At 30.5% G+C, this 18,170-nt stretch overlaps 1 protein-coding gene across 2 annotated transcripts in view; it reads left to right on the top strand.

Annotated features, from left to right (window-relative positions):
• The first annotated feature begins 1,996 nt into the window (after positions 1–1,996).
• LOC126739490 (nocturnin) overlaps positions 1,997–18,170 on the top strand; it is a 46,765-nt gene continuing 30,591 nt past the window's right edge. The window contains exon 1 of one of the 2 annotated variants that reach the window (XM_050445240.1): positions 1,997–2,158. Coding sequence is in view for 1 of the 2 variants with exons in the window: in XM_050445194.1 (XP_050301151.1) it covers positions 7,946–8,184 (239 nt within the window). In the remaining variant the exon portion in view is untranslated. Of the gene's footprint in view, positions 2,159–7,866; positions 8,185–18,170 lie in introns of those variants that run through there. The other variant, XM_050445194.1, reaches the window with a different exon arrangement.

Raw genomic sequence — 18,170 nt, 5'->3', positions numbered from 1 at the left:
ATTAAAATGCTTGCTGAAAAATAGATTCATAATCTATATGCTGTACATCTAGCTCAAACTGCCTCTTATTGAAGTTTTTTAAATCTCTATAGATTAAAACCTTATTTATTTTATTATTTAACATTAATATCAATTATTGAGTACACGAGGTTGAGCATATCTAAAATACCTGAATTAATGATATTGACTTGCTTATCAACACATATTATATCAATTAAAGTAATATGCCAAGTGATATGCCAAGTTGTTTTGCCTAATAAATTAACTTTAGTTAATATTTAACTCTATGTTGTTTTTCTTCATATATTTAAGGATTTCTAAGCAACAGAGTTAACGCAAATCTAATATGTTATTTTCAGAAAACAGTTTATCATTGGGATATAATATAAGTATATTATATATAATGATTCTGCCAAAAATAATTTTTAAAAACCATTTTTGAATTGATTTTAATTTTTGTATATGTGTTTCAAAAACGCTTCCCCATCCCAAAATACCATAAACTAAATGACTTTGTGCAAGAGACATATATACAATTTTTAGATTCAAAAAGTCTCGAAGGTACATATATTTTGATAGAAGTCCCCTTATCTTCTGAACCACTTCATCAACATGAAGGTCTCATTTTAAGGTTCCTATTGTCAATATTAATACTAAGATATTTAAAACATGTTGCTTCTAGTATTTCACAATCCCCAATCTTAATATTGCCAAACCTTGGAAGGGAATTTCTGTAAGTTGCAAAAGATATGTAGGTACTTAGTTTTTTGTATCTTTAAAGTAATTTATTGTATTGAAACCAGTTTTTTAATTCCACAAAGTCTTTTTCAACTTGTGTTGTTTTAATTTGATAAGAATTTCCTATTTCTACAGAGCAAAATGGGGTCATCTGCAAAACTAAGTTGCATTCCATTTAGATTAAGGTTAAACATGTCGTTTACATAAATCGTAAAAAGTAAAAATCATATTAATAATAATGTTTAAGGAAATCCTACAGCTTTTTACGTGTTAGTGCGGGTCATAGCTTACATTTATTTTCCTTTCTGCATTGACAGGCTGGAATTACAAAATTAAATCCCAACTTTGTCACTAATAACTCTTTCTAGTACAAGATGGGAGAGTAGAATAGATGTTCTTTTTTTTAGATCTAGCAAAAATAAAAAATATATGATACTTTATTTGCACGTTTATCTGATAAAGGCAGAGACTCTAAAACTACAAATATAGGAAATTTATTAATCTTAAAAATTCAGTCATTTAAATTTTAGATGTTTTATTTTTAGATAGTATAATGTTTGCAAGTTAAGTAGAAATCCGACGCTGCACTAGCCATGGTGCCCCCAGGTAGCAAAATGAACTGACCGAGTATCCTTGAATACTCGCCTCTATACATCTATAAATGTCATCAATTTTTACAACTTTTTTTGATATCGATTGAAATCTAGGCTTCATTAAAAAAGATACGCCTGTAAAAACTTACTATTTATTATTGCGTAATAAAACATAAATATTGTACCTAAATAAATATCTGACAAATTTCAAAAATTTATTTGAATTCAAAAGGATTTTTAAATAATATTTACTTAATATATAGATAAAGACCCCCACTGAAACCTCCCTCGAATTATCGACCTTGTCCCTAGTTTGAAAAAATTATTATCACACTGATCACGCTCTTTGCTTTGATTTGTTAGACACGTTTCGCATATCAATTAAATTTGAAAAGAAGACTATGAAGGTAAGCAGTTAGACTAATTTAATATCTAAAATGTTCAATATAACTCATTATTATAGGCTTACTGTGATAAAATTCAAAGCATCATTAACTGTGTATTATAATATTTAAAATTATCTTTTAGTAGTGCAGGCTAATCCTCTTTAATAGGTCTACTTAGCGATAGCCTTATTGTATGATGAGTGTATTTGTATAAACAAAAGACATTTGATCAGACTAATGCTTTATTGGTATCAAAAGTGTGTTACATATTGTATGGTTCGGTTGTAAACGCATTTGAGTGAACAAAAGCATGAAAAATTACCTAATTGTACTGGTAAAGGACGAACCACCTAATTAAGTTTACTAATAAGGATTATTTGTGCGGAATTGGAACACCGGTGATCCATCATTCCTTGAAGAAATAATAAGGTTGTTTAAGCTGTAAGTGTTACGATTATTATTTTTATTATTAGTGGTAATTACAGGAGTGTATGTACAGAGTGATAATATAAAATATTTAGATTTTAATAATGCCTAAAAAAACCTTTAATTATTCTCCATGGTATTTTATAAATAATTGTGAGATAATGGGTAATAAATAACATAGTAAAAACCGAGTTTATCTTTTTTATATTTATTTCAAAATTCGAAATTTGCAAAATTGGTGAGAATAAAGAAGGGTGTAATAAATTTAATGTTTCTTTAATAAAAATCCAATAATTTTTCCGTCGAAGTGATTTAAGATTGAATAAATAAAAATAATAATAATAATTCGTCTTTTATTTGGGTACATCATCCGGTTAAAAAATTTTTCATATACATTTAAAATATTAAAATAATGATTAAAGCATGTTTATAACACAAAGCTTCTTTTTGCTTAAAATATGTTTAAAATAACTCTTCAAAACAATTAAAATTAGTTTTTCTGGCTAAACCGTAGGTCGGACAGAAAAATTAATCAGACATAAAATAAGGAGAATCTTATTCTCTACCATTCATCTTATAGGCTGAAAGCTGTAGAAGGATAATTGGAAAAGCTAGAGGGCGCCAAAGTCACCAAAAATTTCTTTTTCCCATTTTGCACTGTGAAATAATATTTCACAGTGAAAGTTTCACAAAAATGTAGAGGGCAAAAAAACCTCTATAATTCATGTATGCATTTTTTTTTGTAAGATTAGCCATTTATGAGCAATATCATGTACCGCGTCGCGAGTCTAAAAGGGACGCAGCTGGCTGCCGGCGCGCTATTCCCTTCCTCTTTCCGATTCCCCACGTGACCATTCTCCTCGATCAGCTGATCTGGCAACATCTGGCAGTGGATTGTCGATAGTTTGACGTTAGCTGGACAACACATAATGTTGACCATATTTTTGTATCGTTTTTATATTTTCGCATGGTACCCATGTTCCTGAATAAAGTAATAACTCTGATATCGATCAACATCACTTGCTATTACTTACTATTCCATCAATATAAATTCTTACATTTAAATATAATCAGTCACATACAGCAGCGTCCTCATACAGATTTATCACTCACATACTTCTCTTTTCAACGGAAAAATTCTCTTTCAACGGAATTGTTCACTTTCTGCACTTAAGAAAACGTTTCAATTACCAAAAAGTCAATTTTCCGAACGTACAGCGCCATCTTTACATGTTTTTTTTTGTAATTTATGGAGTAGTGTTTTACATTAATGTTAACAAATTCAGTTCCATATTAAACAGTAACAACCAGACTGCGGAAAATGCATCCCAAAATATTTTTGAGTTGTCCAAAAATATTGTCAAAGAAAGGGAGTAGAAATATCTTTATTTCTTTAGAATTTCTTCAGTCTTATGCTTGATGCGCAAGCTTTATGCGACGTAAAACAGCTTCTGTAACACATGTTATGCAATGTAGTACATACACAAACGGAAATATATTATAATAGTACTAAATGTAGTAGTATATATAGTACTAAATGCTTTATATCTCAAAAACGGCTAATCTTACAAAAAAAAATGAGGTTTTTTGCCCTCTACATTTTTGCAATTCTTGGGATAGTAAAAAAAAATTATTTCACATTGCAAAATGGGAAAAAGAAATTTTTGGTGACTTTGGCGCTCTCTAGCTTTTCCAATTTTTGTACTACAGCTTTGGACCTATGAGATGAATTGTAGAGAATAAGATTCTCTTCATTTTATGTCTGATTAATTTTTCTATCCGACCTACGGTTTAGCCAGAAAAACGAAGCCAAAATTTTTTTCAGCTTCCCAAAAAACGGGGTGGAGGGGGCTCTCAACTTTTGGAATTTAAGCTTCTCTCATAACCCTCCAAAAATCAGAGAATCGGATATTTTTTTTAAAGTAGCCTTTTCCATGACAAATTGACTGTATTATTTCCAATGTTCAAATTTTATTTAAAGCGCGAAAATACGATCATTTTTTTCAGTAATCAATTGGTATTTTGCAGACGGGTATTAACCTGATTTAAAGTAGTTATTTTCACGAGGAATGTATGTGTAGAATGTATTTTGAACACAGCAAAAATGTAGATTGTAAATTTTCTTTGAGTCCAAGGTCCATCGGTAATAGGCTTGTATTTCTTGCTTCGAATCGTAGGGTAATCGTGTAAGAAGTGCTCGTAAGAAGTGCTTGAATCTGGCGATGATTTAACAGAAATTAACTTTTTTAAAAGAGGATGTTAATTACTTGGTTCTGGATAGAACTATAAAAACTGAATCAGTTTTAGACTACGCTCTAAAAAAGCCGACAGGATGATGAATCAAAAAGCGAGTACCAACTTTTTGAAAAATTAATTTCAATCAGCTCTTAAATTTTGATTATGCGATAAAATTAGGTACCAGATGGATCTCATAGGCGATAGGGAACCCGAGTAAGTCCTTGTGACTATTTGTGACATGTGACTATATGGTGACTCTAAAGTGACATTCTTGAACTAGATATAGGATTAGCTTTGCAGATGAATAAAAGCAAGATGTATAAATATTTCTAAGGGGATTATTTTAAACTATCATTTATGTTGGAACATAACTGTGATTATGGGATTCTAATTGAACATATTGATTCTTTACTAGAAAGACTAAGATCTATAATTTTATGATTTAAACTATTTCGAAATTATTTTTTTATTATTTAAGTCAACTATTTTATATTAGGCATTTTAGTTACGGCGTAGTTAGTGGGATAACAGCTTCTGAATGAATAAACTTGTACTATATAAACTTATAAACTTGTACAAAGGGGATTCTTAAAATCATAAAGCTATCCGATCAACTCTCCTTATTATAATTCTCAAATATTAAGACATAATAAAAACTTTTTAGTAAATGTCGGCTTGGGTATATTTATCAAGCGTTTTTGGTCAAGGTTTATTTATTAAACTATAGAATATACGTATATTATATATTATTCTTTTTACAAAAGGGAGAAATTTTCGGTATTTAAAAAAATTGACACGGGATTTACATATCTAGTTTTTGAACTCGCTTACTACACCTCAAATATTTGATCAAATGACTGCGATGTCACGTATATGCTACTGTGTAGCATACGATATACTTTTAATTGACGTATATATTTTATAGTTTTATAATGGAATACAATACACAGGGAAATCTAGAAAAAAGTAGGAAATGTATTAACGTATATAAAACACAATAATTATACCAAATAAGATATACAAATAAAAAAAGGTCAATAATCCAAATTTCCTCAAAACTAAATAAGGATAAATGCAGTGGTGTACTTCTTTTTATGAAAAAATATTTACGATGGACACCACTGATAAAAATTAATTTTTATCTTGTGCGTCGAAAAATGTACCCTGCATAAACCCCATCTGAAAATTTAAAAAAAAAATCTATATTGATAGTAAAGTTTTTTTAAAAAAAAACTTTTTTTTTTAATTTTAAGACTCTGTAGATTCGAAATTAAGACGTTTAGAACTTAGATACACATAGAAAAAAATTATTTTCTGTTGGAAAATCACCCTGCAAAGTTTGTCGGTAGGGTTACTGGACACCCGTTATAAGATACCACAATTTAAGTTTAAATAGATACCTTTATTATAAATTCCATATCAACAATTATTTAACGATTAAAATAAAAATTCTATACAGGTTTTCTATAACTAAAAATTCAACATTCTATTGATGGTAAGTATATTGATTTAGAAGCTCTAATATTCTTTCTAATATATAAGTTCTATTTAATTAAATCATTTTCTAAGCGTCTTTAAATAGTATACAATATACCATACTTCAACCTTTAACTTATTATTAAATAATAATTGTATATTATTAACATGTAATAAAGCTTCTTGTTGAACGTAAATTGCATACACATAATATTAAATTCCTTAGCGTATATCACGCGGACAAAAATGTACACCTGGTGTAAACCAAAACGTTTATTTAACTATGGTGTGTTGCTTGGGCATTATTCTATTTTGCAGTTTATTTGTCAATGGTACCGAAGTCTTGATAAACGTATATGTAATCAAGATGTAATTAACAATTTAGAAAATAAAAGCAAAAGTAATTACTTGTACGGCCTAAATATTAATTAATGAAATTCATTAAAATTTCAGTACTAATTTAACTCATTTAATTATTAATCCATGTATCAAATAATAAATATTTGCTTTAATACAAGAAGTAATTATTTACTTATTTTAGCGGTGAGTATTCCACTGTATATTGGTCTAAAATATAAAATGGATCATTACCATGGTTTACTTCATATTTGCTGTTTTAATATAAACGTCTTACCAATTCAGATCTCGAGTGCAGCTACAAGTCGTATTCATAAGTGTGTTTTAATTTGTACCCGTAAATCACTTTTTCCATAGAGAGATTCTTCTTAGTAAAGTCACATTTTGTGTAAACCGTATATTAAAAAAGCAACATTTTTTATAAAAGCATTTAAATTAAGATTTTTACTTAATTTAATTTAAGTTCAATAAGTATGTCGTAAGTATATTATAAGTTTAATTAAATTAAGTATATCGCACGGTATCATTACAGATTTGAGTTCATATTTCTTTTAAATACGTGAATAAGTCTATTTTTTTTTCTTTTCAATTTTTGAGCATGTGAGATAACAATTTCTAAATTGATTTTTGCAATAAATGACGTAATACCCAATATAATAAGTAACTCATTATGAATTCGTCACAACAATACAGATTTTACTTAGAATATATTTAGATGAATTTATTAACTCTAACTTACTTAATAAAGTAATCGTTTTATCTTTCTAAAAGAAATTACAATATATTTTTTAAAGAAAAACAGTGTAAATATAAAAGTCATTTTTACGTCCCTAGAGAGAACATAACAATTGTGGTATATTAGTGATACGCAAAATCAGGATATAAAGCAATTACGTTTTTAAAGTTCTATCCGAGGATATTAAGAATTTTATAGAAGAAACACGAAATAAATAATGTGTTTTATTCAATAATATCTTAGTCATAGATTTAGTGCCCTCATTTACAGAAAGTATAAACTTGTACTGATATAGGTTACACCTTGTAGAAATCAATCATAAACCATACACTAATTATCAATCCAAACAAAACATACTAGCGGCCTGAAAAAGTAATTAAAATTACACGTACATAAAAGGACCACGATCAATTAACAGTAAAGATCGAGGTCTCCCTACAGATTTTTTCTGTCGAAGAAAGGTCGGTCAAAATACTCATACTTCCGTACCCGTATAAAATTGCGACCGCCACTTCCACCGGATTTAGTTCCTCGCGACCGTTTTTTTAGTGAGTAACTTGCTTCGGGATATTTATTTTAGTGATAAATCACAACCCTTTAAATGTTTTATATGTTCTGTAAATTCCGAGTGAAATATCATTAACACGAGCATTTTTATGTGCATTTTGTTTTACTCGATTATGCAATAGTTTTCACTCAAAACTATTGCCAACATCAATAATCAAAATTTGATATTCAATTGTTTAAATAACGATAAGACTTTATTTTTAATTTCAAAAATCCTTTGTTTTATTGAGGTCAATCTAAAAAAATATATTAAATTTTATTAATGGCTATTTTGTGTTAAAATCGTGATGGGTTTTTGATGAACAATAAGCCCAGGAAACTATATAATCCACGAAAACCCGATTTTAATATAGTTGTTAATAATTCAAGAAAGGTAGTTTATTGTACAAATTTTTATTTGAAGTTAAAGTTTTTGAAAAATAAGAAATATGGACGTTTTATCAAAAACATCCCAACCGATCAATGAAATAAACATGGATATAGCAGCTGTTAAAAGAAGACTGAGTATGGTGGAAGATTTGGCCGAAACCCTTGCTAACGTAGATTTATTAACCGGGCCCGATGTAAAAATGCGTTTAAAAGCGAAAAGCATGGCGATAAAATTCGGGTACATGGATGAGAATGATGTGTTTGTACCCCCTAAGGAGGTGTTGCTGTATTTAGTAAGGTGAGAGGGCGTATGCTACTAAAATCTAAATATCTATACTAATATCTACTTTTTGGTCAATTAAAAAGCAACTTACAAATATATATTGTCATCCTCAGAATGTCAGATGTCCGTCAGGATCCTCAACATACTCTGATTCCCCTTGTTCGAATGTTTGTTCTAATATTTATATAGATAAATTTATTTGCAGAATCCTGAGTACAAAAAAAATCTATGATTATTTTTTAACGTATATACTAACAGTTTTAAAAAACGTAGAAACGTCTCCATCGTCGTTTGCTTTACAATAAAATTATATATATTTATAGGGTCATTAATTTCACAGTTTCATAGTTTTCATTCTAGAAATGAAGTAGACAGACATATATTGGACAATAATATAACATATTGTATTGAAAAACTATTTGTTGTTGCTTAAAAATAATATAAGTGAAAGAGCCCAATAAGATATTTCGATCGTTGGCAATGTTGCACATGATTCATTCTATAGCTTACTTCGCTATTTATTTTGATTTTATCAGCAGTGGCGTAGTTATTTTTAATAGTCTTAGAAATATAAACTATGCGTGCAACCTGTAGGAAAAGAGTAAATACATTATTGATTATTCTTTTATGTTAGCTACAACGGAATAACATTGCACTAAAAATTAATGTTCAACTAATCCAACTCGCTCCATCACTATATCTTTAACTTATCTCTTTGAGTTGGGAAAATATTAGTCACAATTTTTTTTTTTTAATTTTGAGCTCGCTTAAATCTATTGCATATAAGTAAATGTATAATATTAAATCAATATTATATATTTACATATTATAAATATATATTCAAATATATATTTGCATATATATTTACGTCTAAAACTAGTTACATAAGTTAATGAAAACAAAAAAAAATATGGAAATTTAGGGCGAATTCTAGCTAACTTCTATTCTGATTCGCTTTTTTAAACAGATAATGTAACAATATCCCTTCAAGTTAATAAAACAAAAAAAACCTGGGGGTCCATAACTGTATATGCATGTTCATAGCAAAAAGCAACCGACCCTTCTTGATCGCAGTAGAAGTATGAAATATGACACCACAGGTGAATATCACCAAGAATTTATTTTATGTTTGCACTTGTTTGTTTATTAAAAATTGTCGTGATTTAAATTTAATTATATAAAAATTTATTTATATTAAGAATTTTAAAATAATGAGGTATGAGATTAAATATGCTGATGTCGTTGAAAATCTCTGAAACAGCGCTGTTTCATGCTGTAGTACAGTAAATGCAAGGCGTGATCTCACGTTAACATTATGAGTTGCTGTGTATAATAAAAACTTGGATTTAAGAAGTTGAGGGGCTTCTGGATGAGTAAGAAATCTATGAACCTAATTTAAAAAAGTTACGGTAAATCTAAAAGATAACGTTAAGAGTATAATCACAATTTTTATTTAAGTTATAAAGTGGCAATAATAGCAATTTTTGTACTTATTCTTTTTCTGTGACATACTTGCATAACTTCTATGATATGACTGCTAGAAATCCCTGAATAACATATTATAAGCCTGAAGAATAGTCCCTTTCGAAGTATACTTTGACTGAGGATGCTAAGTGCTTCTCTGTTTCTGCTGGGGATTATCGCCAAATTTTGAGGATTGTTGGAAATAGATGAGATTTTTTTCTTACAATAGATACAACAAATCAATATAATATTCCTATCATTAGTTATTATGAAATTGCTGGTATGTTAAAAGAATATATTTATTCTATTGTTGGATACTATATTTTCAGTCGAGAACAGCATGTAACTGCACTCTAAAAGAATATATTTATTCTATTGTTGGATACTATATTTTCAGTCGAGAACAGCATGTAACTGCACTCTTAGACATCTAATGTTACACAAAATTGGCATTGACAATTTCTTCAAGCTAACATACATGCTTGCTGAATTTCACCAATTACGAATGGATGGTATACGACGCATACTCTAATTTATTCTTCAGCTGTTGAGCAAGCAGGTGATAGTTCTGCTACCGATAATTCAGTCCGAACAAATAATGAGTCATGTGCATATTGACAAATTAAGTTAGCTGTACTTTTCAAGGAGCCAAATGAGATTCTCTTTGGTACCGGCGACCCCGAGGATCCATTGTTTCGTTCGTCTTGTTCGTGTTCATTTAAAGTCAGGCCATTTGAATTTCCTCTTTTACCAATCAGATCCAATGAACTTCGAGTTGAGACTCTCATTGAAGCAAGGCTCTTATGAAGTTACTACGGCAGTTAATTTTTTCCTCAATAAAAAAAAAGGTGTTGTAACTACCTCATATCACAGACCGGTTACCTACTAAAACTTCTTCGCTAGGTGGTACGAGTTGGTTCACTGCACTGCAGTCTGCTCTGTTGTAACCCTATTATTGTACCCCATAGATTTACTCCCACATTCAATTCTTTTACTTCTAGGAAGTCTAATATTTTGCCCAGTGGTGTGATTCTTATCCTCTCTGGCGAAAGTTTGGCTTCGACCAATGCTATCGCCCTAGTCTGGTTGAATGCTTCGCAGGAGCATAGAATATGAAGAGAGATTTTTTCCTCTTTCTCACAACTCCTACACAGCGGTGTATCTACTTTCCCAAGTTTCTGTAGGTATTTCTTACAGGGTGCGTGGCTTGTGAGCTGGTCTACCTTTCGCTCTAGTTGCCTGGAGTGGATCAGTAAGTTTTCCCACTTCCTGAAAGGCCTGCCCAAAAATTTTTTGAAGAATTCAGATTTTCAAACTAAAATATTTTTATAAATAGATTCGCTGCTACAGCTCCGATTCATAAACCCAGAAAAGCAAAAAATGACAGACCTACACCAATGCCAAATCATATATTTAAAATACGGATTAAATAAACAGTCGTCTTACCTCGTTCTTGTCAACACAGGTCTACAATAGACCCTCTAGCAGGTTTTGAGATAGACATTTAGGACTCCTTGGCACAAAAGAAATACCTGTTAACTTGCTCTCTGGACATCAATGAAGCATCTAAAAGCAAGTTATTTAAATGATTGTATGGTAAACGTCTGGATATTTTAGCGCGTCTTTAACACACATTTTTTAAGTCTAAGAGAGTTTTAAATATCGTATTTAATATCAAAATATTTGAGAAGAAGTGTGACTTTTAAATGGGACTACCCCAATCCCTTGTTCATTATGGCCCAGTTTTAATAAAATACCACTATATTGTTATAAGTATTTCAAATAAAAAGTGTACACGTAACATTCTCATGATAATTGCATCGAATATTAGTGTATCGGATTTTGTCTACAAATTAAATTCAAAATTCAAATCACATGGAAATGATTTGTATTAACTGTTTCAATTTATGTTTGCTGAATGTTTGCCAAAAACATACTTATCCTTGATTTGGTGAGTTGAACGCATACCTTAAAAGTTATTCGGTGACAACAAACATAATTTTAGTATTAGTGCAATTTATAGAGTCCAATAAAGAAATTAATGAATGTTTATATAAGTTCAATTGTAAGTTAAGTGTATATGCATTGGGCCTAAAGAAGGTATTCCTAGTCAAATATCATATGTTGATTTTAATAAACCAAATTTTGTTGCTGCATTAGTTTGTAAGTTAATGAACCACTGTAGCTCTAGTACGAATTACATTGATTTACACCAACTCCACTAATTTTTCAATAGTAGGGTACAACACGGATAGGTTTTCTGCGCCACTTAATGTCAGTTTGGATGATTATGACGTTTTCTGAGCACGCTTATTAAGTGATCAACATAACACAATTATTTCATGCTCAGGTCATAACTCTACCATTACTCGTACTTCCTCTCCTAAGAGTCCCTTTCTTCTGGTACGTACCCCGACATTAGCAACATAGAAAATGAAAATTTAAAGATATCAAAACATATGCTGGCTAAAATTCGGTAGCAGCATTTTAATATTTCTCCGGTTAATATTTGATCTCTTATTATTTTCTTTAGAGATGTTAGAGAATCGATTGATACCAAGAAAGATATATCACATATCTACAGTAACTAAAACGTGGCTACCCAAGGATTACCAGAACAATATGATAAGTGTACCAGGTTGTCAACTATTTTCGTACAGACCGCTTATTGCGTGGCGATGGACTGTATTCTCATATTGCTAATTGCCGACCTATCTTGTACAACTTTGAATAGAACTTTTTGATTAAATTATTATTTTGGAACATTTGTGGTTAGCTATTAGGGTGAAGAAGCTGCACTGTTTACTGGATATTCCATGCAGCCCTCCTTTTTGCAGTTATAGAAAGATAGAGGTTGTTGACACATTGCTTTGACTGTATATGCTCACTATGACTGTAATATCTTAATAGAAGCTATAAATGTAAATGGTCCAGGCGATTACCGAACCAAATAGATTATGTGAATTTTCTAAGAGTCTGATTGATGTGATCTGTGTGGATCGAGGTATACAAGTCATTAAGTCGGAACAGTGGAAGTGTACGATATAATATACCATAACCTTAATACTTATTTTAGAATTTTAGATAAAAATATGTTTAAATCTTTTATGAGTAATACTGATTGAGGCCAAATATTGACTCAAGGATCTATTGATAACTCCATTGAAATGCTGAACAAGCTATTAATTGAAATCTTTGATCACTTTGCACCTTTAAAAATAATAAAGCTTAGAACACGACCATATATAACTGCCACAATCAAAGAAATCATAAAACTAAATAAAATAACATATCATATATACAAGCGCTCACTTGCTTCGTCTGATAAAAAATACTACCTGGATCTTAAGGATTACTTATCAACTGCAATAAATGAAGTGAAAAAAAGGCTTACCTGACTTTTCAATTGAACAATAGTTAAAAATAATTCTAAAAAGATTTGGTAAAAGCACAATAGTTGGAATGTTTATTCTGGGGTTTTATTTGAATTCCCTAAAAACCTGAAAGCTGTCACAAGAATTGGCAATTGATTTGCCAGCCTAGGTGATAGAGCCATCCCAGAGAATCCGGAACTGGTCAAATGTTTGTAATATTTGGTACTTGATAGGTAAGGAGATTTAATAAAAAAGGCACAGGGTTATCTAGTTAGACTTATTTATTTCTAAGTTAGATACATGAACGATCTTAATACACACAGCTATTACCGTACTGAACTACGCGACGCTGTCAGGTGTTATATTGCGACTTAGAGTATAGTGCGAGTACACGCTCCTTATTAAAAAATAAAAGAAAGTTTATTATTAACATAACATAAATGATGTTTATAAACTTAGATAAAGGAACAGCAACACTTAAAATTACAAAATATATAAATATATATAAAATATATAAAAGCTCACACATTTTAATTTTTATAAGTCCAGTTTTTCAGGGCGCTTAATTAACCTAACACTTTTTGTTTTAGAAATGTTATTGTCCATAAAGTTTACAGAAAGATAGACTTGCGGTAAAGCCTGTGCAGTAGGTTGAGTCTCGCTGAAATGTCTATTTTCAGAATATTCAAAATAATCTGAAACAACTGGTTCTTGAACTTTATTGGAAATATTTCTTTCTCTTAAGGGTCTTAAATCAATGCGGTTTCTTCTATATTCGCCTCCTTGCTCGGTTCGAACATAATAGTCATTATATGCACCTTTAAAAATGACTACCCCTGGTTTCCAATCACGAAGGCCTCGTTGAATCAATATCTTATCATTTGGCTGTAAATCAGGCACTTTTTTAGCATGTTGGTCATAGTTCGGTTTCTGTTGCATCTGCTTGCATTCCATTTTTTCTCTAATACCCTTTGAGCTAAATTTGGGTTTTACGTAGGCTGCGTGAAATTGGAAAGTTTTTGTGAATTGGAAAGCAATTTTTGTATGCATTAGAACATCGCATGGAGCGGGCAAGCCTTGCTTAGGAGTAACATTATAGTTTAAAACAAAAGGATCTTGTTTACTTACAAGGGATTTTGTCAGAAGACCTTTAGCAGCTTGAATTGACCGTTCGACCATTTCATTACTTTGGGAGTATTCGGGGCTAGATGTTTTAAGAGTTATGTCGTAGTTTGAAACGAAATCAGCAAATTCTGCGGAATTAAAGGAGGACCGTTGTCTGAAAATATCTCTTAAGGTATGCCATTTATCGCAAAACACATTTTTTAAAGAAGATATTGTCATGGGTGCCGCCTTATTAGGTATCTTATTGACTATGACAAATTTGCTGAAATAGTTACAGATAGAAAGTCGGTACCTTTATGACTCTTGAAATCTATACCCACTTTTTCCCAGGATAATTTCGGAATTTTATGAGGTGTCAAAGGTTCTTTCTGATTACTACAAGAGTACTCCTGGCAAATTATGTAACTTGATTCCGGGCCAGTATACGCTCTCCTGAGCAAGCTTTTTGCATGAAACAACTCCTTGATGACTACGATGTAAAAATTCCAATATTTCAGGTCTAATGGCTAAGGATATTAAAATTCGCCTCTTATAAAAAAGAATATTTTTATATAGATATATTTCGCTGCAAATATTCCAATATAATTTAAGCTTTGATGGTTTCAAATTGCCTTTATGTTCTGGCTAGCCTGAAATGGTATAATTTATGAGTTTCTGCATAATAGGATCTATAGAAATTGCATTTAGCAATTTTCGTTCATTTTCTTTAGAAGTTGCAAGGACAGAGTATACCTTTGGGTAATTTTCTAGATAATCAGTATTTATCAATTCGTATTCGATAGAGGTATTTTTCGAGCAGCACATACTTAAGGTTCAAAGCAACTGGTTAAAGTTATTTTGTATGTTTTATTCACTTTGCCAATACCACTAAAAACAGGACTATGTTTGTCAAGAATTTGTTTCAGGCTTCTCATATCAGGTATTTCATTCCAATAAGTAATTTCAAAAGTGCTATTTACAATGTTCAAAAGTTTTGCACCTTCTAAACCTAAAATCGACGGGGCAGATTGTCCACGACTTAACACATAAAACGAAAGCTCTACTGATTTTTTACCAAAATTACAGAATCTTTATATTTAACACTTTAAAGTCTTTGTAAGTCAAGATGTTAACTTGGCTTCCAATGTCAATTTTTAAGCTTATTTTTGACTGTTTAATAACCACAGTTTTTAACCATTCCACAGCATTCACATTTGGAGTTATTACAGTCCAAACGACTTTATTACTTTCTGAACTGTGAACCTCAAAATCTGTGTCAGAAATGTCACTTTTTGCAGCGACTCCATGTACTTGGTATTTTCTTTTACAAGTATTTTACTTACTTTTGTTTTACAGTTTTTTGCATGTCTTAAACCACAACTAGAACAGATTTTTAATTTAAGATCTTTACCAAAATTTGATGTTTCAACCCTTCTCCCAGCTCTATCCTGACACTGCTCAGCATACCCAGGTGTTGAAGTTTTATGATATGTATTCTCAGCTTTTCCTGGCCCTTGTTTATGTTTCCTAAGTTTAACAGAGTGTACAGCTTGATCTTGTGCCTGAGAATTTCTTTTTGAGTAGCAACACTAGCTTCCATTGACCTACATATTTTTATTGGTTCAGAAAGCTTTAAATCAGATTCCTGTAAAAGTCTTTCCTGTATTCTGCTATCCTTAATACCCAAAACCAATCTATCTCTGATTAATACGTCAATTTCTTTAAACTCACATGTAGAAGCAAGTTGCCTTAGAGTTGTTGCACAGTTTTGTGTTGGCTGTTGATCCCTCTTAAAAAATTGAAAATGCTCATAAACAAGATTTTTAACAGGGTTACAGTAAGCATAAAATTTATCTAAAATAGTTGTAAGTCTGGTTTTGTCCTCTATATCCCAATATTCAAAATAATTATAAATTTGGAGTCCTTGATCTCCAATTAAATTTAGGTTGCAATTTTAATATCATCACCTTTATTTGATTTTCCACTAGCGAATGTAATTTTAAAAACTTCTGTTTTCATAATTTCCATTGTGATGCTAAGTACCTATAATATCTGAGAAGTCAAGTTATATATTAATTATATATATTATTATATACATATACATTTTATCTATTATCTTGCTTTTCGTACAGCTACGTAAGAACGTACAGAACTACGCGACGCTGTCAGGTGTTATATTGCGAGGTTGCCGAGCATCATAAGATACAAAACATAAAAATGCTATTCTCCCATCACATCTTTTTTTTTATCTTCATCAAATTACACCCTCAAATTATCAATAATGAAGAGTATGATGTTTATAAATCATTCTTATAGAATAAATCAACATTTGTGGATATTGATAAGATTAGTAGATAATATACTTCTGTTTCGCATTGATTTTTTTGGCTCCTCTGCGATAGCGACTGTTTCAATAAATGTTGACAGAATGATAAATATCCTGTCATATGGAAAACGGCTTTAGTAAAGCCATTGCCCAAGACCACACATATCATTAGTCTCGATTAATTATGACTAATTAGCCTCTTGACGATACTTGGGAAAACTCTCGATCTTATATTACAGAATACTTAATTGCAAGGGGCACTTTACCTAACCTTATCCTTCAAAATGTAACTAACTTTAATATTCCCTTTTATCACACGAAAAAATTGAAAAACTGTTTTGCGGTGTATACTACCGTGCAGTGAAATTTCAAATTATTTGCTAGTAGCTGGCTCTGGTCATTATTTTTTCCAAAACAATACATCAGTTTTTACAACAGTGTTATAACTTAGTTGATTTTCGTTTTTTTTTCTCTTCTCAATACTGGTCTGAGTTGTGTAAGTAGGCTGAAGTTATCTGTATGTTTATTTTTATTTAACTGTTTGCTTTTTATTATTATATTTTTTAACAGTGCGGTAATTGTGTATGTTATGAAAAATAGTTTTACTCGAATAACAACTTTGTATATATATGCTATACACGTGTACATATGCTATATTAATGCATAATAATCTCAATTTTGAGTTTATAACTTTAATATGACATTACTTGGAAACATAATATTCTTTTAAAATTGAAGGAATTAAGTAATATAGGTGATCTTCTATTGTTTATTGAAACCTTTTTGACTCCGCAATTTAAAATTGTTTCTCAAATACTTTTGAACTTAAAAACGGAATCCCATAGAGCTCCGTACTTAGCACAACTCTATTCACTTTATTTATGAACTATTTGACAGACTTTATTCCAATCCAAATTAGGTACAGAACTTTTCGCGATGTTCGTCTTCGTAGCCGGAACCAATGAAAGAATTATTAAAATATGTTTAAACAACTTTTATATATAAAGGGTCTATGCAAACAAGCTTTAGTTTCTCCCTACAAAAATCCTCTATAATACATGTAATGAAAAAAAAAGAAATGATCCAGAACTAAACAATATCCATATAGAAAACGTTGATATTCTAATAAAAGATAAAATTAAATTTCTATTGTCTTGTCTAATGTCTTGATTTTTGGTGACAAACTGAATTGGATAGAACTACTTAATTATCTTAAAAGGAGAATACCCTATGATCTTAATAAAGATCTGATGAAGATCTATAAGTATATAATTCTTTCTTCTAAAATTGGACTATGGAAGACTATGTTTATGACACTGCGAGACAATCTTACCAGAAAATCTTAGATCGAACGTAAAACCAAGTACTTATTTAAAATTAGGCATTTAATGTGAATTGTTAACGTTGAAGATGGTCTAACAGACCAAAAGTGCTTAGCGGTTTTTAAATAAAAATTGACATACAAAACTTCGTCTTATTTAATCCCTTCGGTTAACATGTTCTTAGTTATTGTACAAGTTTAGATGTTTATACGTTATTTATAGGTACTTCCTTATAAAGATAAATATTTTATCTTTACACTATATGAGGCATATTATAAAATATAATACGCTAAAGTTAAATGCACCTAATAGTCTAGTCACTGACGCGTCTGTCACATAGAAAAGTCAATCAAAAAAAATTAATAAATTAGCTGGAACACTGTTTTCAAGACAATTCACATATATGAAAAA

The sequence above is a fragment of the Anthonomus grandis genome, chromosome 1 (assembly GCF_022605725.1).
Source record: "Anthonomus grandis grandis chromosome 1, icAntGran1.3, whole genome shotgun sequence".
Classification (NCBI taxonomy): domain Eukaryota; kingdom Metazoa; phylum Arthropoda; class Insecta; order Coleoptera; family Curculionidae; genus Anthonomus; species Anthonomus grandis.
This window is presented reverse-complemented; position numbering and strand designations above follow the sequence as displayed.